The sequence below is a fragment of the Rattus norvegicus genome, chromosome 3 (assembly GCF_021556685.1).
Source record: "Rattus norvegicus strain SHRSP/BbbUtx chromosome 3, alternate assembly SHRSP_T2T, whole genome shotgun sequence".
NCBI lineage: Eukaryota > Metazoa > Chordata > Mammalia > Rodentia > Muridae > Rattus > Rattus norvegicus.
Window position 1 is genome coordinate 44,148,846 of NC_141536.1, and position 23,559 is coordinate 44,172,404.

A 23,559-nucleotide genomic window follows, 5' to 3' on the forward strand; every position below is an offset into this window, starting at 1 on the left:
CTCTCATCTCTGAAGAAAACTGATCCTTCCTCTCTCTGTATGGTTATGGCTCTTGATCTAGGGGTAGGATCTTGTGAGGTTTGCCCTATCTACGTTGGCGTGTCACCTGGCGCTGTCATTACACAGATCTTGTTCAGTCAGCTACCTTGTTAAGGTTTCGTGGGTGCCACTTTCCTATCATGTCTGTAAGATGCCACATCTAAGCAGGCATCCTGGTTCACTGAATCTTTCTGTTTCTTCTTCCTTAAAATCTCCTGAGGCTTAGGCGTATGGGTTGGGTTGTGTGAGCATCAATTGTGGTTGGGCCAAAAAAAAAAAAAAAAATCTAATCCTATTGGCAAATGTAAATATATCACATCGCTTCTGGATATGTGACTCATAAAAACCCAGAGAACTGTGTTTCTGGATAATTTTTAGAAACTTTGACTATGTGCATTCCATATATATTAGTATATATACCATAAATTATCACTTTAAAATGGTTTAATTAATTTCTTTTCAACTCTAATTAAAAAGTAGCTACTTATACTATTTCACAGGTCTTGAGGCAAAGGTCTTTGGTACTCACCATCCCCAAGGAGGTTTACAAGCAACTCCACCTCAGCTAGGGAAGTGACATCCATCAACATGCTGTCATCAGACTGGCAAGAGTGCAGAGCCTCCTGCCAAGTCCTTTTCTCTTTCTTAAGTTTGTAGCATTTACGATTGAAGGGAGTCCAGCCAGGGTCACAGTGAGTGGTATGGTATTTCCAGGAGTCCTTTTCTTTATAAACCAACACAAAGGACAGCATTTGCACAATTACTTCCAATGTTACTCAATACCCTTTACATAGCCAGCATCGTGATGACTTTTCTAAGTGAAACACAAAATCAAATCTGAGCACCCACACAGTGGTTTACAAACACCTGTAACTCCAGTTCCAGAGGATCTGGAACACTTTTTTTGGGCTACATAGGTGTACTAGGCAAACACAGTATACATACATATGTAAATACATACATACAAAAATAAAGGGGGGAGGGAGGAGGAAGGGAGAGAAAGAGAATGAAACCTGTCTGCCTACTTTAAAATGTTTTTAGATTATAAAAGGGCTGTTATGAAACATAATTTAAATGGTATTTCAAGGATTCTACAGGTCACTGTGGAATCTGATGTCACGCTGGATGGATGCGAGCTCTGGATCAGGTGTCCCAGGTATCTATTCGTTTGGTTAGGTATGATTTCATTACTTTTTGAGATGCCATTCTTTCAAAACTACCTTTCGGACACTGTCATCAATGGAATCATCCCCAGAGGATGTGAGAACATGTGGATATTATTAATGGTTATCAAACTAAGCGAAACAAATGAACAACAACAAAAACACTCTTGTAAACTTCTCTCTCAATGTAAGAAAAAAGTTAAATGAGGAGTTTCTGAGATGGGAGCAGTGTCACAGCCTGCCAGGTGGAACCCTGACAGGCTGAGTGACGCGCTGTTTGGGGGCTGGTTGAGGGCTGGTCTAACATACAGGCTGTGGTTCAATTCCCACTCTCCAGCAATAAAAAACAAAACTTTCCCCTTGATTTCCACCAGACCTTCTTCAGAAGAGCTAAGAATAGCAGACAGGATGCTCCAGAGGCCCTCATTAGAATAACCAAATGGAAAGGTGGTGAAGAAAGCAGGAAGGGGAGGGGTCTGGTCAAGTCTTTTATCCCTTCCCCACCTCCAAGTCCCACAGCACAGACTCCTGTTACTTAGGGGAGAAAGAGCGGATTAAGTGTAGTCTTAGATTTGAGACCCAGCACCAGGGCTCCCATGGTGAAACCCAGTGCCACGCAGAGCAACTCCTACCACAAAGCTATTAACTGTGGGCTGAGTCTTGCATTTGGCCAGGAAGCTGGCTGTAGCAATACTGGCCTTTCAACTTCAGGAGGCCAAGGCAGAGATCTGGACGCCCTCTGCTAGGGCGCAGAGGGAAAGCAAGCACAGAGCTTCCTATTGGAGCACAGCCTGGTGGCATCGCTATGGCTTAGGTGGATTTTTGATGGCTCTGTTCAGAACTGGGCAGAATCCCTCAGTGTCTGGCAATGAGTGATGCCTCTGGGTGTACCAGGCTCCAGGGAAAGGCTTGTGGGGACAGACTTCTCTCTCTAGATACTCTCAGTTCTTTTTGAACAACATACTAACTACCTTGGGTAAAAGCTGACTTGGATTGCCGCCTAATAAGAGTGACAGTGTACCAAAACCAAGTTCTTAGCAAATTGGACTTGAGCATTATCTGGTGACTAATCGCTCAGAGTGAACAGGCATCCAGATTAGCATTTCTAGAAAGACTGGCACAAACAAAACTAGATTAGGAGGAGTAAGATAACCAGTCCTTTGACAGTTGCATAACAGTAAGTAAGTATTGGAAGGTTTCAGGAAACCATGCCTGCATCTGGTAGTCAAAAGAAGGTTCTAGAAGTGGACTAGCTAGTAATCAGTCTGGGAAAGCGTCCACGGGAACTAAAACAGCTGCTTGATAGAAAAGCTCATTAGGCTCTAAAATATACACAAGGCAAACACTGGCAGACTTAAGGGAAGAGAGAGACTTCAGCACATTAGTAGTTGGGAGTCCGTACCTCATATTTACTGATATCCAGACTGTCCACACTGCAAGCTAACCAGGAAACCACAAAGTCAAATTGCACCCCTGGCCAAAGGGCCCTACGGACATCTACATTCCAACAGCTGCCTAATTTACAATTTAATTATTCTCCGTGACAGATAATGTGCCTGGCCACAAGACAAGCCTCGACAAATTGACAATAAAAACTGAAATCACATCAACTATTTTTTTTTCAACACAATGCAATAAAATCAGAATTCAAAAATGAGAAAGAGGAAGCTATACTTACTCACGGAAATTAAACGATTTGCTTTTGAACAGGCAATGAATCAAAGAAGAAATTTTAAAAATTCTTTTGAAACAGGTGCCAATAGAGATACAACATGTGAAATGCATATGGGCTCAGGCAAACCCAGCAGTATATAGTGATCCTCTACTAAACGGCTGAGAAACTCAGCGTCACACCCATTCCCTTGCTGCACCTCAAGGGGTCAGTCAGCAAAATAGGAACAAACCAAACTCCAAATTAGCAGAGGGAAAGAGTAATAAAGATCAGAGTAGGAACGAATGACATGGAGATTATGAATTACAAAAGGCCACTGAAATAAGGTACAATTCTCCGAACGCAATAGACAAACCCTTAGCCAGACTAAGGGGAGGACGGGGAAGTTCAGATAAAACCAGAGATGGAAAAGAAGACATTGGCACTTCTGGGTAAGATGGTAAGACTAAGGGCTACCTTTGTGAAAGCTGCAGTTTGACAGCTCTGAGTTCTGAAGCCACCCTCTGTGAGTCATCAGGGTAGAGGCTGAGAATTCTGAAGTCCAGAAGGTGTGTGTGTGTGTGTGTGTGTGTGTGTGTGTGTGTGTGTGTGTGTGTGATACCCACCATACCATCCCTTCAGCAGGCTCACTAACACTGTGGTGGTTTGAATGAGAATGACCCTTATAGAATTTATGCTTGGTCCCCACTTGGTGGAACTGTTTGGGAAGAACTAGGAGGTGTGGCTTTGTTGGAGGAGGTATGTCATTGGGGGTAGGCTCTGAAGTTTCAAAAGCCTCCTATTGGTCTCAGTATGCCCTTTCTGCTTCCTACTTGTGGATCAAGAACTCTCAGCCGCTCCCGCTGCCATATCTTTGCATGGCCATCAGAGGCTCTAACCCAGTGACTGCAAACCTAATTCAATGCATTATTGTATAAGTTGCCTTGTTCATGGTATTTTGTCATGGGGTAGAAAAGGAACTAAGCCATTACTTAAAACGTCTTGAGTATGAAGATGGGTTTTCTGCCTGTACTCATCCTAATACTATGGTAGTGTCCCACATTCTCCATTGCATCTGGGGGACAACCATCAGATCAGCCACCCCAGGGGATATCACTAGGAGTCTGAGGAGGGTGAGAACATTTACCCAAGTCATAGAACACAAAGGTAAGTGTGGCCAGCAGAGGCCACTGGTATTACAGAGAAGGAAAACCCTCATTATGAAGAGAATTGGGCGGACAATACTTGTCCAATCCAGCTTCAGCAACAACAAAACTGACAGAACAGCAAGAGTCCTCGGGTTCAGCCGCCCAACCCCTGCATGCTTATAACTGGCAGTGGCCAGTTTCTGGGGAGCCAGAAGGCAGTGGCCCTGAAGCTTCTCTTTTTCCCGTGATTTCAGTATTGTCTCTTCCAAACGTCCCTGTACTTTCAAGCTTTCTTCTTTTATTTCCTTCCACATATTCATCAAATTTTGCTCTTGAAAGTTTTTCTATTTTGGGCAATGTTTTTATTCCCTTTCTCTGTTTCCTCCATCTACTCTACATTCAGGAGTATTATGAAATGTTATTACTGGTGGTCTTGCTAAATATAGGGTCTCATGTAGTCTAGGCTAGCCTGGAGCTCCTGCCACGGATGACCTGAAGCTCTGATCCTCCTGCTTCTGCCTTTTGGTATATATGATGATTAGGGTTGAACCCAGAAATCCTTCATTGCTTTAAAAAAATGCTTCATAGTGTAAACCGAACAGAGAAAAGCTGAAAGCTTTCTCCTTGAGTTCTGTTACAAGGGAGCCCATCTTCACTACTTTTGTCCAGCAGTTCCTGAAGTGCTCACCAGAGCAATCAGGCAAAAGAAAAAGTGAAAAGCATTCAAACAGAAAAGAGTGCTTAAAATTGTCATTATTTGTAGATGCCATCATCTTATATATATGCAGAGACACCACCAACCCCACAGAAATCTATTAGAAATATAACTGAATTATTTATAACACGTCAGAAGTAAGGACTGTTTGGTCTGGTGTGGTAGCTCACACCTTTAATCCCAGCACTCAAGAGGCAGAGGTAGGAGGTTCTCTGCGGGTTCAAGGCCAGAATGGTCTACAGAGTGAGGACAGAGTGAGGTCCAGGATAGCTAGAGCTATTACACAGACAAACCCTGTCATGAAAAACACAAAAACAATAACAAAAACAGTCAGGACTGCCGCTATATTGTTGATGGTATATTATCTGATAGAGAAATAAAACCTGTTTACAATAACTGAAAAGTAGAAAATTCCAAGGAATATATTTGACCAATGAGTTGAAAAAGATCTCTGTAATGAAGTTTATAAAACAGTGAAAAAAAAAACAAGGAGATTATAAAAATTGAAAGGCTATTTATTCACTATGCATGGATTGAAAAAAAAAATCATTATTGTCAAAGTGTTCACAGTACCCAAAGTAATTTGCAATATCAGTGCAGTTTCTAACAAAATACTAATGATATTTTTCCACAGAACTAAAAAAGGCAAGGCTTAATTTTTGTCTGGAATCATAAATTGCTTTAAAAACTGCTGTGGTGGGGCTGGAGAGATGGCTCAGTGGTTAAGAGCAGTGACTGCTCTTCCAAAGGTCCTGAGTTCAAATCCCAGCAACCACATGGTGGCTCACAACCATCTGTAATGAGATCTGATGCCCTCTTCTAGTGTGTCTGAAGACAACTACAGTGTACTTATATATAATAAATAAATCTTTAAAAAAAAAAACTGCTGTGGTGGTTTGAAAATGGTTGGCCCATGGAAAGTGGCACTGTTAGGAGGTACGGCCTTGTAAGAATAGATGTGGCCTTGTTGGAGGAAGTGTGTCACTGTATGGGTGGGCTTTGGGGGTCTTCTGATGCTCAAGCTCTGCCCAGTACAGAAGAGAGACCCTTCTGCTGGCTGCCTTTGGGAGACAGTCTCCTCCTGACTGCCCTCAGATCAAGATGTAGAATTCTTTGCTCCTCCAGCACCATATCTGCTTGAATGATGCCATGCTTCCCACCGTGATGATAATGGACTGAACCTCTGAAACTGTAAGCCAGCTCCGATTAAACGTTTTTCTTTATGAGAGTTACATTGGTCATGTTGTCCTTTTACAGCAATGAAACCCTAACTAAGACAGAAGTTGGTACCAAGGACTGGTATTGCTGTGATAGACATGGCCATGCTTTTGTTTGAAGGAATGTGGATTTGGGGACTTTGGAAAGCAGTGTAATGCTTTAAGCAGGGTTTAACAGTCCAAACTAGTAGGAAAACGGAAGACAGGATGCTGAGGGTGACTTGAACTTTGGGGTCTTGGCTCAAGAGGTTTCAGAGGAGAAGAATTTTAGTATGTTGCCTAGAGATCATTCCTGTGATATGTATGAAGGAGTCTGCTGACGCTAAAATGAAGAAATTTAGATTAATTGCACTGGCAAAGGAAATCTCAAAAAAAGCCTATCATAGATTCTGTACTGGGGTTCACTCTTGTGAAGAACATTTTGGATTAAGTGTAACAAACTGATCAAGCATAACAAGCTTAAAAAGGAAAATACGAAGTGAATGATTTAAAGAGTAAAGGGGCACCAGGAAGAGGAATGGAGCTAAATTATGTATTCAAGGATATTGAATGGAATTAAGACAGTGGTGACCTTGGCACAAGATCCTACCAGCTAAGTTTATTGTTTGTAGTTGAACAAGAGATGCTTATATTATGCGAGGTGTTACTATTACCTGGTTATTGTTTTCATTTGGATATAAAGAGATATTATTATGTGTCAAATGGACAAGGAATGGGTTTTGATGGCTATTCTCAGTTGTCAAGTTGAGTATATCTGAAAAGAACTACAATATAGAACTTGTAAAGATCTTGTGAAAAGTAAAGACAGGCTTTGGTCCAGGCATGGTGGCACATGCCTTTAATCCCAGCATTCAGGAGACACGAAGATCTTTGAGTTCAAGGTCAGTATACAGAGCAGGTTCCAGGACAGCCAAGCTTAGGCAGTGAAGGAAACCGCTGAAAACAAAAAGTTGGTAAAGATATAATAGATCAAGGGAGCCATATTTCAGCCCCAGTGAACAGCAGAACTCGGCAACTTCGGCCATGTGCCACCGGCTTTAGAGTCAAGAGTAGAAGGGGTTACTGCGACAATTGATGCTGGTTAGATGGAGGTAGGAAATTAGTGGTAGTTAAGAAAAGACCAGCTGCGGGATATCTGCTAAGGAAATCTGCTAGTGGGGAGTGAAACTGGCCCAAGAGGAAAAAGTTTGTTGCCATCAACAAAGATAAAAAGAGCTGGAGATCTGAAGAGCAGGCTGACATCATAGAGATGCAGTTTCAAGCATCACGGGTGAATTCCTGTGGTGTTTTCTGAGAGCACAAAGAAGATATGTTCCAGATATAGACATCATGTTGGCATCTGGACTTTTGTGTAAGAATGTGTAAGAATCACCTAGATGGAACTGGTTTTGAAGGCATGATGGGGTCATGGAGAGTAACTGAGGTTTGGCACTGTGAGAGACCAAGAAAGCTATCGGTGAAGGTTGTAGCCTCAGCTGTAGCTGACAGGTCAGTACTCAAAGGGTCATCCAAAGAAATTGAGGTTTGACACCATCAAGAAAGCCTATAAGAGGCTTTTGGATGAAGCCTAGTTGCAGCGGAAGACCTCAATGGATCGGAGATGACAGTACCATGGGCGTAACCACCAAGAATAACAGCAGCAGTCAGAGTCTAGTCAGAGTTAGTCAGAGTCTAGAGTGCTACAGATAGAGAAGTGAGTTCTGAGCTGCAGGACACTTGCCAAGGAAATCTGATAACAGGGAGCGGAACCAGCCCAAGAGGAAGAAGTTTGTTGCTGTCAACAAAGTTGAAAAGAGTTGGAGATCTGGAGAACGCATTGATGTCCGACATGGAGATGCAGTTTTCAAGTGTGCCCAGCTGGTTTTTCTGTCTTGCTTTGGTCCAGTATTTCCTCACTGTGACATTTGGAATGGAACTGTATATCCTGTGATGTTGGAAGTATGTGGATTGGTTTTTGATTTTGATTTTATAGGGGATTGGAGTTAAGAGATTGCATGAATCGTGGAAGGGTCTTTGAACTTTGGACTTTAAAACATTGTTGAGACTGTGATAGACTATGGGGACTTTTGAAGTTGGACTAAATGTGTTTGAACAAGCCTATGGGGGCCGGGGAGTGAAATGTGATAGTCTGAATATGCTTGGCCCATGGGAAGTGGCATTATTAGGAGGTGTGGCCTTGTTGGAGGAAGTATGTCACTGTGAAGGCAGGCTTGAGGTCTCCTGGTTCTCAAGTTCCACCCAGTACAGAAGACAGAGCTTCCTCCTGGTTGCCTTCAGACCAAGATGTAGAACTCTTTGCTCCTCCACCAACGCATTTGCCATGGTTCCCACCATAATGATAATGGACTGAACCTCTGAAACTGTAAGCCAGCCCCAATTAAGTGTTTTCCTTTATAAGAGTTACCTTGGTCATGTTGTCCCTTTGCAGCCGTGAAACCCCAACTAAGACAACCACCCTAGGTGAAGAGAACAAAATTTAACTCTGGAACATGCTACAAAACTCTAATATTCGAAAGAGTATGAAATTGGCGTAAAGACAGGCTCATTGACCAGTGGATCAGGATAAAGAACTGAGAAGTGAGCTCAAGCATTGCAGCAAATGATCTTCAGTGAGAGTTAGAAGAACACAGATCGAACAAAGAGAAGTCTTTTCAATAAATAGTGCCGGAGAAACGGGGTACCCATAAATGAAAAAGTAAAAATAGACCATGTTCAGCATTTGCAAAAAAAAAAATAAAAATGAGTTCATAACTTACATAAAGACCTTAAATTATGGAACTGTTTGAAGAAAAGGGCAAGTACTTCAGGATATTGAAACGAGCGAGGCTCCTTTGAACAAGAAGTTTCCAAAGCACAGCAATTAAAAGTAATGTCAGGCAAATGGGTATTGTGAAACTAAAAAGCTTCTACATATGTTTATGTATGAAATGAAATTAGTACTTCAAAAGAACAGCTGTCCTTCTCTGCCCATCATAGCGTTGTCGGAAGATGGTCTGAGAACGGTGAGGAGAATTTTGAATGCTTGTGAGAAAGCCTCAAGAAAATAAGACAAAAGTCTTGTGACCTCAATTTCTTCAAAACATGGAATTGCTCCTGGAAAGTATTCCGTACCCGTCCCGGGTGTAGCAGAGAGGAATGAGTTTACCTCAGATTACTCATTATCGCTTATTGGCTGTTCATTATTCAGTCAACTATCCTTCCTATGCCTCCACTGAAAAACATGTTTTTGCCATGTGTGGCTTGTGTCTGTGATTAATTATATACAGCTTGACTAATGAGAAATTACTTGGTTGACCTTTCTTAACCCTCAGAGTATAAATTGTCTGAGGCTTTGAATACATTGGCTTTTGCTTGAGACTTTAGTCCACTCGTTTATCAGGTCCATTCTCCCAGGCCCCATCTCCTCTAGAGCAGTGATCTAGCATTATTTACAACAGTCAAGAACAGAAACAACCGAAGTGTCACTCAGCAAACAGATGAATAAAAAGATGTGAGGTATTTACACCCACCACGCATAATATATTCGATGAAATATTATCCGGTCCTAGGAGTAAAACCCTGACGTTTGGACATCATGGGTGGACCTAGATCATTATGATAGGTAAATTAAGCCAGGCACAGAGAGACATAGACCGCATGTTCTCGTTCACATGTGGAATGTAATGATGTTTTTTCTGGATTTGTGACGTCATGATTTTAACTTGTCATCATTTTGTAGATGGAGGAGGAGAGTGATGGGAGTGAGAGCCTGAGTAGGGGTGAGGAGAGGCTACTATGAGGGGACAGTGATGAGTTGAGCATTCAGAAACTGGAGACAAGCACGCAGGTTTTCACTCAAGATTAACATTTGGGGTCACAGGTATACTTAACCTGATTGAAATTAACAATCGGTACTTTCACATATTCATCGATTCTGTACCCTATGAACACATTAACATTTTATTATTTTTTTAATGTGTCATTTAGCAAAAAAGATTCCTGGCAGCTCAGAAACACAGTGTGAACCTACTGGAGTAAATTATCGGACCAACTCATTAACTAGATCCACTGATGTGACCAGCAAGGCAAACAGAAAAAAATACAGGTGACAGGGGAGAGAGAGAGGGAGAGGAAGAGGGAGAGGGAGAGGGAGAGGGAGAGGGAGAGGGAGAGAGAGGCAGAGGAAGAGAGGGAGAGAGAGAGGGAGAGGGAGAGAGGGAGAGAGAGAGAGGGAGAGGGAGTGGGAGAGGGAGAGAGGGAGGGAGGCAGAGAGGGAGAGTGAGGGAGGGAGAGAGAGAACAAAAAATAAATGAAGGATAAAAGAAGAAATGGAGAAATAAAGAAGAAAGAAACAAAACAGAATGTAAACCTCCATAGTAGCCAAAAGCGATTTTAGCAAATACTTGAAATAATGGAGAAATCCCATGACTGGATTTTTTCCCCTCTCTCCCACTATGCCCAGTTCTCCAGTATTGGTGGCGTCAGCTGCCATTGGAGGGGAAAAACAGTAAGAACATAAGTGGCAGAGGTAATGTTTACAAATTATGATTGGCTGTTTCTAATTTTCCTTGTAATAATTCTTTAAAAGTTGGTTTTGCTGTTATTTTGATAGCAATTCCCACTAAATGAGGTAACAGACATTAGAAATGGATAAAATTAGGGCTGGGGAAATGGCTCAGTGGGTAAGAATGATTGCTGTGCAAGCCGGAGTATGCGAGTTCAAATCCCCAGAACCCATGTAAAAAGTCAGGCATGTGCCTATAATCCTCGTGTGGGAAAGGACGGCAGAGAGAGGGTTGTTGAGGCTTTCTGCCCACCAGTCTATCTCCAGGTTCAATAAGAGACCCAGTCTCAGGGGAAAGAGGCAGAGAGCGGGAAAGCAGGATGCCTCCAGTCCTCTGGCCTCAGTAGATTCACATGGGTATGAACACCCATACACATGTGCACATACACCACATGCATACAACTTGTAACATACATACACTGGACACTGTCAACACATATGTCAGTACACACTCATATACACAGATGCATAACAACCAGTGAAAATGATTAGATTATACTAGATTATAGCTAGGTATTATTTGTTTTAATTATAACCCAAATTTTGTTTGTTATTTTAGTGGGGGAGAGCACATTACTAAAATGAAATTTGAAATGTGGTAGAAACATGAAATACTGCAGGAGAGGTCTGGAGTTCTGTTGCATACCGGGTGACAAGAGTCTAAACAGTGCATTGTTCGGTTGAAATAGCTTTAAGAGAGATGTTGGAACGGTCTCCCCGCAAAGAAATGATAATGTTTGAAGCGATGGATTCGCTGATCATTGCACAACACATATGGATCAAAGCACATTGCACTCCATAATTATGTACAATTATTGTGTTAAAAAGAAAAACAAAGAAAATCAACATAACAAAAAGTACAGAGTTTGAGGAAATCCCACAAATAAAACTCAAAACTATAAAAGAAAGCATACTTAGGTTTTCTAATGTGGAATGATGAAGGGTGACAGCCTCTAAACAGAAAGGACAGAAATGTTGATTTGGCTCACGCCATTGTGCTCTGGCTTCGAATGAATGCATTTGTGGTCGTCATGATACTTTAGGATGGCAGGAGTCATTTAAACATTTTTTATTCATATAGCCATAAACTTGAGTTTTCCAAGTCCTAATTATGAATTATTTGCAAGAATAGAGGAATTTTAAGGGGTGGAGGGGACATGCCAACAACCAAAGGACGACTGAAGGAGCACTTACGCAGGATGTCCTCGGCAGTGTGGTTTAGATGCCGTTTGCATATATAAGGCAAGGTAGACTCGCAGTCCATGCTTCTCCAGGTAGCTGAGGCAACTTTCAGGGTTCCACAATGATACTCCACAAATGGCCCAGCAGTGACCTCTGGAAATCAGTACACACAGAAATGCAGTTTGAGCACAGACGGTAACCCTTCTCTTTGCCTCAGTAGCGCCCCCTACAGGACACTCACTATGATGACCTGTGATTTTGAAGTTTGAGTCTAGACCTGACCAGACCTGCACTTGAGAGGTCAAGGCAGAAGGACTGAGAGGTCTAGGCTGGCTCGGGTAACCCAGGAGAACCTGACCCAAGGGGGTAAAAATTAACCACTCTCAGAATAAGATATTATTACAGGACTGCGACGTCTAAGTCTGCAGCAGACCCCAGTGTGTTGAAGGTAAGTAAGGTGCGGCCGGTACCTTGGCTCCAGTTCAGGTAGCTGAGTGGTGTCCCATCAGACCACTGCCAGCCAGCCATCTCATCCAGCTGATTCAAACCAGTCCACACTTCTTTAGCTACCCGGCTCAACTCCTCTGAAAAGAAAATCACGGCGTTTCAACCGAAGAGCAAAGAGACAACACCAAAAGAAAGCCAAACTCAATGTTCCGCTGCTTTCTTGAACTGCTATTTCTCGGTGTCACAAACCATAGGTAATGCCAGACTATGATAGAAACAGATGTCACGACCCCCATGCCGGAGTTTCTGTGAGACACAGAGGAGTTCTGCCATCTGAAGTCACACACCCAGTTCCCGAAGACCCACTGACACCATAAGTAAAGCTCAGCTCTGGTCTATCGGAAGGTGCTGTTCAGAATAGGAGGCTCTCCCATTTCCTCCAGCTCACACACTTCCGGTTTTAGATGGAGGCAGAGACCATGGCCACGCCCAAAGGGTGAACGGAAGCAAGTGCTCACACTGGGGTGAACTGAAGCCCAAGCAGAGCTGTCTAAAGAAAAGCATCGTAGTGCAAAAGCCCAGTGTTCTGAGGCCTCAGTGGGGGTGGGGGTGGGGGTTGTAGGGGATCCAGCCTGGGGGCCCACACTTGTGAGAAGAGGATTTTGTGGTTCTATGGTCCCTGCTTGTAAACCTGGCACTGCAGCATCTCCCCAGTTAATCCAACCATGTCTCTTCAACTGATACTGTAAATAAACGTGACTAATGTGTTGCACAGAACAATGGGCCCATCGAAACCATAGATTATGGTTTTTCTTTTAGTGTGCCTTAGTTGAAAAAGTTTTTTTTTCCAGTGTGAACCTGTACTACGTGTACAATAAAACTGGGGTAGGAGGAAAAACCCAAGTCAATGACTTTTAGTGAAAATGGCTAATTTTGTGGCCCTCTCAGATACTGCTGTTTTGACATGTCTTCTGTATAGGAGAGCACCAGTTTCTTCTGATTCATGTGCTTCAAATAATCCACCCATTCCCTTCCTTTCCTTCTCTTCCTTTCTCCTTACCTCTCTCTTTATCATTCTATCTCGAACTGCGTTGTTTCTTTCTCTCTTTGTCTCTCTCTCTCTCTCTCTCTGCTCCCCCTCGATCTCTCTGTGTGTGTGTGTGTGTGTGTGTGTGTGTGTGTGTCTGTGTGTCTGTGTGTCTGTGTCTGGCTGTCTGGCCTCTTTCTAAGTTCAGAGACCTAGCCTGAAGCTAAGGCAGGTTATATACAGAGAGTAAGTGTCTGGGCTTCCTTCCTGTTGTTTCAAAACAGTAAATAATTAGTAATTAATAAAGTTCCTTCATTCTCCCAAGCTCCTCAGTTTGGACCCTAGGTTATGTGATTATCAGGGCAAGGCCTCAGTGTAAGGCCGCATAAGGACGTGTAAATCTGTTGCTTGTCCTCAACAACCGGACATTTCAATACAACAGATACAACAGTGAAAGTTCCAGGAGGCCAGACACTTCCCAAGAAAAAAAAAGACAGAAGGTGCTTTAACACTAAGTAGAACATATTGTATATGAACTCCAAATCCAAGGTTTTTTTGGCATTATATCCAGTCTCTTCCTGATGGTGGGCTTAAGTCAGTTAACCTTCCCATAAGTTTGGGGTGGATTGGAAGACTCATTGACAGGACATGGAGAAGTGATATTGTAAATAGCCTAATTCAAATGTTAGTTATTCTTAGAATTACTCTATGTACTCAGAACCATGCAGTTGTGCTTGCTAAAACACATTAAGGAAATCTCCCAATTTGTAATTAGTGTTTGAAAGTGTGCACACAGAAACAAACAAACAAAATCACCCAACCAGACAACAAACAAACGATCAGCCAGCCCCCTCCCCTAGTTTATTTACCATTATAACTAAGTTTACCCTTAACACATGAACACAAACTCAGGACTAAATTCTTCTGTGTGTTTCTTGTCATTTATGACAGCCTAGATAATTCTTTACCTCACAATTTTGGTGACTAACAGGAGACGTTAGACTCGTCTCACCACTAAAACTACGTTGGTTAGGACGGTTTCTGTCTTTATGAATAGACTTCTATTTTCCCAAACAATCCTGAAAGCCTAATTATAGAATTGAAATGTTTAAATAAAAGCCATTGGCATATCTTACTTTTTAAAATTGCTATTCAAGCTTGATGAATAGGTACAAATTCTCCCGTGGGAAACCATGGCAGTTAAGACAGATAACGACTGCAATTCATAAATGGTGCGCAAGCTTTTGCACAAGACTCATTACACATTAGTAATGATTTGGGAAATTGTCATTTTACTCCAATAAGATTCATTCAAATTAGTTTTGACAAGAATCCCCCACTTGGGCAGAACTGTGGAGGGAGGACCGAGCAGGCACTGTGCATCTGTTTATCTCAGTCCTTCTGGAAGATGCCTTTGGCTTTGTAAAGCTCAAGTCTGCCCCTTTCACCACCCAGTGAGTCTCATTCCATGAATGCAGATAAAATAACTGGGACACGGCACATACCTATGTGTGGGAATGGTCAGCCACAGCGATAAACAAATATCGAAGTAATTTTATCTGCCTACTCCAAAGGCAGACAGATCTGTTACTACAAGTTACACTACTCGGTAAGAATTAAAACTAGAGATGTAGGTGGGAAAGATGGCCCAGTAAGAGTGCCCATTCTGCAAACACGTGGGCCTGAAGTCACATTCCCGGCCCACATCAAAAGCTGGATATGACTGGTAATGCCTGTGATCTCAACATTTTGGGGTAAATATAGGAAGACTCCAGGAGCTCACTGGCCAGCTAGCCTAGCTGAACCTGTGACATGTTGGTTCAGTGGAAGACTGTCTCAGGAGAATAAGGCAGAGAGGAATACAGAAAGACACCCGCCATCATGCTCTGCCCTCCAACTGTGTATGCAGGGACATCTGCATCTGCACAATCATGTACATATGCCACACATATAACACACACACATACACACACATACACACACATACACACACACTCATACACACACACTCATATACACACTCACACACATTCTTACACACACTTATACATACACACATTTACTCATACACACACTCATACACACACACTCATATACATACTCACATACACACATACACACACACACACACACACGCACACATGGTAAATTAAAGAAGCAGATTATAAAGTCTGCACACTTTATAATGGTCAGTTATAGTGGTCAGTCCATACCCTTTGTTATGCAGGCCAGACACTTTCCTAAGGCTTGTCCTGCATTGTAAGATACACTGTATACCGCCCAGTAGCTACTTCATTATTCCCACTTCCTAGAGGGGAAAGCTGAAAGTCAAGAGGCTAAATCACTTCTTGAGTTACTGGATAGTACCTTGTTCTGCACAGGCACCTTGGGTTTTTAGACTGTACCGATCTCTGTAGATACTACTGGCTAGGTTCTGTTTGTCTGTTGTGGTTATCAACCTGACCCAAGCTAGGGTCATCTGCAAAGAGGAAGATCTCAACTGAGGAAATTCTTTCATCAGACTGTCCATAGGCAAGTCTGTGGTGCATTTTCTTGATTCATCCTTGATGTGGAAGGGTCCAGTCCACACTAGGTGGTGGCACCCCTGAGCTGATGGTCTTCAGCAGTATCTGAGAGCAGGGTAAGCAAAGCCAGGAAGCAGCACTCCTCTGGGGCCTGTGCTTCAGTTCTGTCCTTGAGTTTCTACCCTGACTTCCCCTAGTGATGACTAGCTATTCCCTGGAAGTGTACAAGGAAATAGATCTGTAAACCTCTCCTCCCCAAGTTACTCTTGTTCATGGTGTTCATCTCAGGAACAAGAGCATTATGCCTGTGCACATATTTACTCGCTTTGGCAGAGCATGGCTTTCCCTAAGTTGTAGAACTATGACAGAATTTCCCCCTTTGCTTTTCTTTTTATATGATTGAATCTTAAAAGCCAAAATAACAACAGATGGCATAAAATTTGAGAAAAAGAAATTGCGTCTGAAATGCAATCAAATTAACGAATTTGATAGTTCTTCATGTTTCCATTATTAAATCATTATTAAAGAATCATTAATAAGTGTGTGGAGGTGCATGCACTCAGTGGTGAGTGTGTAGGGGCCAGGGCAACCTTTAGGACTTGCTCTTTTCCCTGCCACATCATGGGATCCAAGGGTTGAACTGAGGTCATCAGGCCTGTGCACAAGCACCTCTATCCCCTGAACTACCTTGCCAGGCCCCAAACAACCTTTTTAAAAGGCACACAGATGAATTTGATCTAAAAAGGAAAGAGGATGATGGAGGAAACGTGTTCAAGCTCATTTTCAAAATTCTGTTTGAGGCAGGGACAAGGACAGGAAAAATGATGGGCGCGTGAGAAGGACAGCATGGGGACAAAAGCCTTTCATCTCAGGCCTGGTTTATCCGTCCTACTGATGGAGACAGGAACCTCAGGCACTGTTGACCACTGACAGGACCAAAATCGTTTATGGAGACAACATAATTTTTTTCTCAAGCAACCTTGTCAAAGATAAGAAACAAGTTGTATAGAACTTCAAGGTCCCCGCATTGCTCTCCCCTCCAGCACCCTTCAGAAATCACCTTATAACCTTGTTCAGAAGAAAATTATTTTTAAAAAAAACAAATATAGATTTCTTTTTTAAAAAAGAATTATTTATTTTTTGTACACTAGCATTTTGTCTGCATGTGTGTCTGTGTGAGAGTGTTGGATCCCCTGTTATAGGAGTTACAGACAGCTGTGAACTGCCATGTGGATGCTGGGAATTGAACCCAGGACCTCTGGAAGAACAGCCAGTTTTCTTAAACACTGGGCCATCTCTCCAGCCCCAGAAGAAAACTCTTGAACTCTTTTTTTTTTTTTTTTTGGTTCTTTTTTTCGGAGCTGGGGACCGAACCCAGGGCCTTGCGCTTCCTAGGTAAGCGCTCTACCACTGAGCTAAATCCCCAGCCCAACTCTTGAACTCTTAACATTTGTGTAAACTATATCTCTGAGAAATGTTTTGGAATAGGGGAAGAAAAATCTCTGAGCAATCTTCAGAGATGTAACTTGAGTCTAGCAAAACTGTGCAGTATCTATTGCAAAGATAACTGGATAGACTCTCTCTTGAGAAGCTGGTACCAGTGTCTGGGTTTGCCTTACTTTTTATCCTGGGTGCTTCTCTATTAACCCCTGTGTTTAAGATCATGCTAAAAATGTCATTTAATAAATCTCTAATTTTGTTTCATATTGGGCCACCCATATATTCTTTTCTTTTTTTAATTGAGCAACAAACTCTGGATTTGTCTGGATGGAGGTTCCTAACAGAAAGGAAACCCTTCAGGCTGATGTGGAGGATGGAGTGCAGCTGTGCTGGGTTTTGCACCATAGACTACGGGGGCTTGTCTGGGACCCAACTGAATCGCCGGTGGATTTCATTGGCTGTTACTTGACTGATCTGCCTTGATGAATACAGCTTGTTTCATCCTGGTTTCTTTGTTTCTGTTTTCTGGCCAAAGACCTATTTTATGTTTATTAAAATAAGTGTTATTAGAAATGAAGATAAAAATCTCCTAGCATTGTCTCCATCCCATTCTTGGATCAGATAAAACAATGCATAGCTTATCTAGAGGGATATTTCCATGAGGTCTGATTTACTGATGTCGAGTCATGCTCTTGCTTTCAGGAGAGCAGTCTGAGACACTATAAGAAAGCTGTCTCCCCAAACAGCACATTCCAGAACATACTAGAAATGGTCACGTCTAAACTTTGTTTGACGCTACATCTCAAGATCTATGTGCCTTTTAATAAATCTCCAACACTACCATATTGTGTACCCATAAAATTATTTTCTTTGTCAACATGCAGTTTTGCCTGCATGGAGGTCCCTAAGGGAAAGGGACCACATTATCCAGATGTGGGAACAAAGTAAAGCTGTTTCCCATCCCCCTTACTGCTGGCCCTTTGAAATGCTATTGTCTTATATGTGCCAGTGTTTTTATTTTCCCACTAATATTAAAGTTATTAAATGTGTAAATTCTGCAGGTGACAAGAATTGGTACTTAGCTCCTCTGATCCACCTGAAGAGTTGTAGCTCCCCTGGGTCATGTGCTGTAGCTTCAAATTCTCTTCTCAAAGGGGGTAAACTGAGGCATAAGTAGGCGTGAAAGAATGGTAAAGTGTTCATAGAAAACACATTTGGGATTAGAGAGGTAGCAAAATGGCTCAGTGATTAAGAGCACTTGCCAGCGAACATGACAACTTGAGTTTGATCCCCAGAACCCATATGCTTGAAGGAGAGAACTGACACCTAAAAAATTGTCCTCTGACATCTGCATATGTATACACACACACTCAAAATTAAGGTTTTTGTGATGGTTTACATATTCTTGGCCCAGGGAATGGCACTATTAGGAGGTGTGACCTTGTTAGAGGAAGTGTGTCACTGTGGGGGTGGGCTTGGAGACCCTCCTCCTAGCTGCCTGAGGATGCTCAGTCTGTTCCTGGCTTCCTTCAGATGAAGATGTAGAACTCTCAGCTCCTCCTGCACCATGCCTGCCTGGATGCTGCCGTGCCTCCACCTTGATGATACTGGAAGGAACCTCTAAATCTGTAAGCCAGCCCCAATTAAATGTTGTCCTTTATAAGAATTGCCTTGGTCATGGTGTCTGTTCACAGCAGTAAAACTCTAACTAAGACCGTTTTAGAATTCAGAATTGGAATTTGGGATATATTAAGAAAAGAAAAACATTTTTTAAAGGATCTATTTTTTGCATCCAAGGACAAAGTTGTCCCCAGTAGCCATCTCTTTGTATTGTTAGCGATGTGCACCGTTTCTGTACTTACTCCTTATGAAAGCTTCTTCATTTTCATCCGTAATACTTAACAAAGCACCTCCTTGCATCTGGCATGAGGAATGTGCCTCATTCCAAGAGAGAGATGAGAGCAGGTTGAATTGGTAGCAAATGTGTGAATTGTCGTTCCTTTGCCACATAGCATCACAGAATATCTCTGTAGAGGCTGAAAACAAAGTTTGTTAAAAACACTCATGAAAGCATTCTCCCTGCAGTGATATCTAAGACAAATTCAAATAAAATGATTCCAGCCTGCAAGCTCTAAACCTTCAGCCTTGACTAGGTCTTTATGTGAAATCTGCATGGCTGTTCCATTAATATCTTATGGTTAAATGCATCCTAAATTTACCTGAGGAAGCTCAAGAAATGATCAGTAAAGAATCTCTGATACTTTCAAGGGAATAAGAGAAGTTAGTTTTAAGAGAAAGAAGTGGAAATGAAGTATTTTTTTGAAAATAATATTTTGATTCTTTAATAAGTAAGCATTTAGAATTCCATGTTAAACACAGGAATTAAATATTTTTGGGGGATAGACCTTAATGTTGTTCCCAAAACCTTTCTCTTCTAACACCAAACTGCCAAGGAGGGGTGAACGTGATGTAATAGCTAATGTGTCAAACATGAACATGGTTTCACCCAGCATAGGGATAGTGATACTGACATTAAGTAGTTCTTTCAGACAAATAGAAACAAAGTCCAGTTGTAAGACACTGGTCAAAACTTCATAATATGCTTAAGAGTAATTTGAATAGAGTATGAAGCATAGATCTAAAATCTATTGAAATGATAGAAAACAAAGGCTTAGTCCTATGCTTTCACTAAAGTTCTAAACCAACCCCCAAGCTGAACTAATTCTTGACCTCAAACTCAGTCACACAATTACAAGTGTAAGAAGTGTGAACTGTGTTTTAGCAAAGGTATAACCGATGGACAGGCAACATGCTACCGTCTAGACTGCTCTTTCCCCAGGTATAGTCCTTAAAGTGACGTCAGGACACGTCCCATGACAATTTGGTACATAATGCCTCTACGGTGTCCTCTGTGAATACATCATGTATACTGCCAAATTGAAGACTCCTACATCCTTATGCTTAAGAAGCCTGTTAGTACTGACTGATAGATGTCAAACTGACTTGACAATGAAATTTTTGTGTGCTCGCTCTCTCTCTCTCTCTCTCTCTCTCTCTCTCTCTCTCTCTCTCTCTCTTTTTAGAATACTTAGATTACTCCCTTGAGAAATATAGAAGTTTGATTTCATGTCCGGTTACTGCATACATTTTCAAAACCAAATTAGTTAATTGGAAGTTAGTAAATAATTTACAACTAAAGGCATCTCGACAGTATTTCCCGGCTGATTCATGTTTTTATAAATGAGTTCAATATGAAAGACAACAGGAAAAAAATAAAGATTGTCACCAAACAACATTGGGAAGGGAGAGGAGGGAGGGAATAAAGGGGAAATTTCGAAACCACTTTTCTGGGGTGGCTAAAATGATCTCATTGAGGTGGAATCCTTCATCATTGGCTTTAGGCAAAATGGTAGGCCTCCCTTGGAATGGACAAAGGTTTAGACTTTAGGTTGGCCATGTCCCCCTGGTGTGACCACCGAGACCCTGAAAGTTGACTAATAACTTTCAAATGAGATGTGGAGAGTAACACAGCCCATGGAGAGAAAGCAGCAGTTGTTGGAGATTAACACCGGGGGCCGCCTGCAGGGAACTATACATTCTAACATCTGAGTTAAACCAATGTGAATGGTAAACGAGCTGATGTCTTAGGAGAATAGGAGTGTCTACTGCAAACGTTTGACCGAAGTTTCTCTATTATATAACCTTAGACATCATCACAGATTGTATAAAGTCAAGTCAAATCTAACATACCCCAGCTATGTATACAGAGTCCACCTATCACTCACAAATCCCTCACGGCAACTATTTAGTATGGAGAATTTGAGGAAGTCCCGAAGGAGGATCATATTGAAAGGGCAGGACTAACCCTTGACAAAAAAAGAACCCAGGTGACAGCTTTTCTTAACACGCACATGGCTGTGCTCTGTGTTATAATTAAGGCTTACTGTCAGGTCTCTCTCTGTATCAGGAGTAAACAGTGGGTGCCCTGTCCCCAGGATTAACCTCTGCCTGTTACCACCCTCAAGCAACCAAAGGTCACTCAGATGTGCCTGCCTCAGGAAGGGCTTTGAAGTTTTCCTTAAAGACAGTGGTGGTTTCTAGTGTTTGAAACATCTGCTTTACCACCAGACACAGGTTTTAAGTGCATCCTTGAATCCCATACCAGACCTCATTCAGAACCTCAGAAACTGAGAGCAGGGAATCAGCTTTTTTCTTTCTTTTTAAAAAAATTCTGCTACAAAATCCACTACAGCGTCTCAGTGGCCATTCCAGATGAACATGGCCAATCTGAGGTCTACACTCAGAGTATTGGCCATCTCAGGCCATTTTAACAAAAGGCAACAATGAAGGATTCATTGCAGAAGGAATCCATCTCAGTGATGAAGGATTCCATCTCAGTGAGGGTATTCTAGGCACCCCAGCAAAGTGGTTCCTAAAAAAATATTTTCCTTTCTCTTCCTCCTCTTTTTTCCCCTCCCTTAAATATTGTTTGGTGACAACCTTGTTTTCTGTTGTCTTTAATATTGAGCTCATTTATAAATACATGTATCAGCCAGGATACTGTAGACATCTTTAGATGTACAAGGTCTCAGCCATGGGATCCGTTTCTTCTCGTTTTCTCCACCGCAAACTCTATGATCTTCCTTGGGCCTTTCCTATTGAGAATCTCCTTTCTGTGCAAACAGGTTAATCCTCATACTGAGCATGTCCCTTATGTCTAAAACAGTGACCATACGGTCAGAACCCCACTTTTGTTTTCTGAGAGCCACATGGAAGCCACCGAGTGATTTCACTTTCCTGCATCTTTAACGCCCCGGTTACCCCATTTCTAGATGCATTCCAAGATGGCTGAGTATCTTTGTCTTTAAAATAAGAGACAGAAAAAAAAATCTCCCTGATCGCTCTCTCTCTCCCAGCTATCACCTTCTCCCTGTTTCCAATACTTCTATACCTTTAAGCAATACTGCCTGTAATTCCTCATTGCCTAAAGCTCTCATTGCAACATAAGTCATACACCATGTGATCCATCCATTGAAACTCCTTAATTCAATCTTTAGTGTAGTCAGAAGAATGTGGAAGCATCATGATTGTTGTAGAATGGTTAAATCATGAAAACAAGAAACACAGTACTCTTGAGGGCTGACTCCCCATTTCCCTTTCAGTCCTCCTTCCTATATGCCTCCAGCCCATTTTGCTTTATTGTATTATAATGGCAGCCATTAATGTAGTTTCCGTATCTATAGGTTTGCTTTTATACATTTTGTATAACTGAAATTATGTAATAGGTGCTATTTTCTGCCAGGCTTTGTTCTCTTGGAGTTAAGAGTTGATCATGTTGTGGCCTGTACCGGCATTTCATTTTTCTTTTACTCCTTAATAGTATGTGTTATATGATATACTACTCGGCGGTTTGTCCGTTTGATGTAACTAGAGTCATGTTGGAGGAGGGGGCCTTAATTGAGGAATTGTTTCCATGAAGTTGGCCTGTGAACATGTTTCTTGATTGATGGTTGATGTGGGAGGGGTGTGTTGGATTGAATAAGGATGGCTCCCGTATTTGAATGCTTGGTTCCCAGAGTATTTGAGGGGCCACAGTAAAGAAACTCCTGACATGACTTAACCATGTTATGGTTAAGGGGAAAGTTTTTATTGTAGATATGAGAGAGAGCAGAGAGAAAGAGAAGCAGACTGGCCAGAGCTCTGTGTAAGAGGAGGTAAAATAACCAGAGCAGAGAATAGAGGGCAAATAGTGAGAATAGACAGGTTCTAAGGGGGATGAGTAGCTGGGGGAGGGAAGATCGTTATCTGGAGGGACTGAGGGCAGAGGAGGTGAGAGGAGCTAGGAGGCTCATGTGGACTTTGAAATCTATAATACGCGCTTATGATCCTGAGGGTTTTGGAAGCTGGTATGGACTTTGATGTATAACCACAAATACTGTCAACAGAGCCATCCATCTCTTCTGCCCAGAGGTAAGGGAAATGTCAAGTCTCCTTTTGACACAGGAGAACTGGTTTTACAAGTTCCTGAGGAATGCTGGCTAACCTTAGAATCCTACAGTTCAGGCCAAGCTCATTTCTAGAAATGTGTAGAGTCTTTTGTAGTTTGGGCAACTAAACGTTCCTTTGGCTCCAACACCCGGGCAGTGAACTATTTAGGAAGAATTAGCAGGTATGGCCTGTTTGGGGAAGATGTGTCACTGAGGATGGAATTTGAGGTTTCAAAAGTGCACTTGTGCTCATAAGATATAAGCTCTGAGGGGCTGCTCTAGTGTCACTGCTGCCTGCCTGCACACATGCTCCCTGACGTGATGCTCACCGATGCGCCCTCTGAAATCATCATGGTGTCTCTTCACAGCAATAGAACAGTAACTAAGACAAGGGACTAGCTCACTGAAGTGGCGTCACCCTTGGGAAACTTTGGGTTGCATAAAATCAGGGTTCTTTTTATATTCTAGCGACAAT

General features: G+C 42.1%; 1 protein-coding gene across 1 annotated transcript in view; it reads right to left on the minus strand.

The window, feature by feature from the left end:
• Pla2r1 (phospholipase A2 receptor 1) overlaps positions 1-23,559 on the minus strand; it is a 129,910-nt gene that overhangs the window by 74,782 nt on the left and 31,569 nt on the right. Inside the window, 4 exon segments of the mRNA NM_001100837.1 lie at positions 569-763; positions 11,671-11,811; positions 12,129-12,242; positions 18,960-19,133. Of these exon segments, the coding sequence (NP_001094307.1) occupies positions 569-763; positions 11,671-11,811; positions 12,129-12,242; positions 18,960-19,133 (624 nt within the window).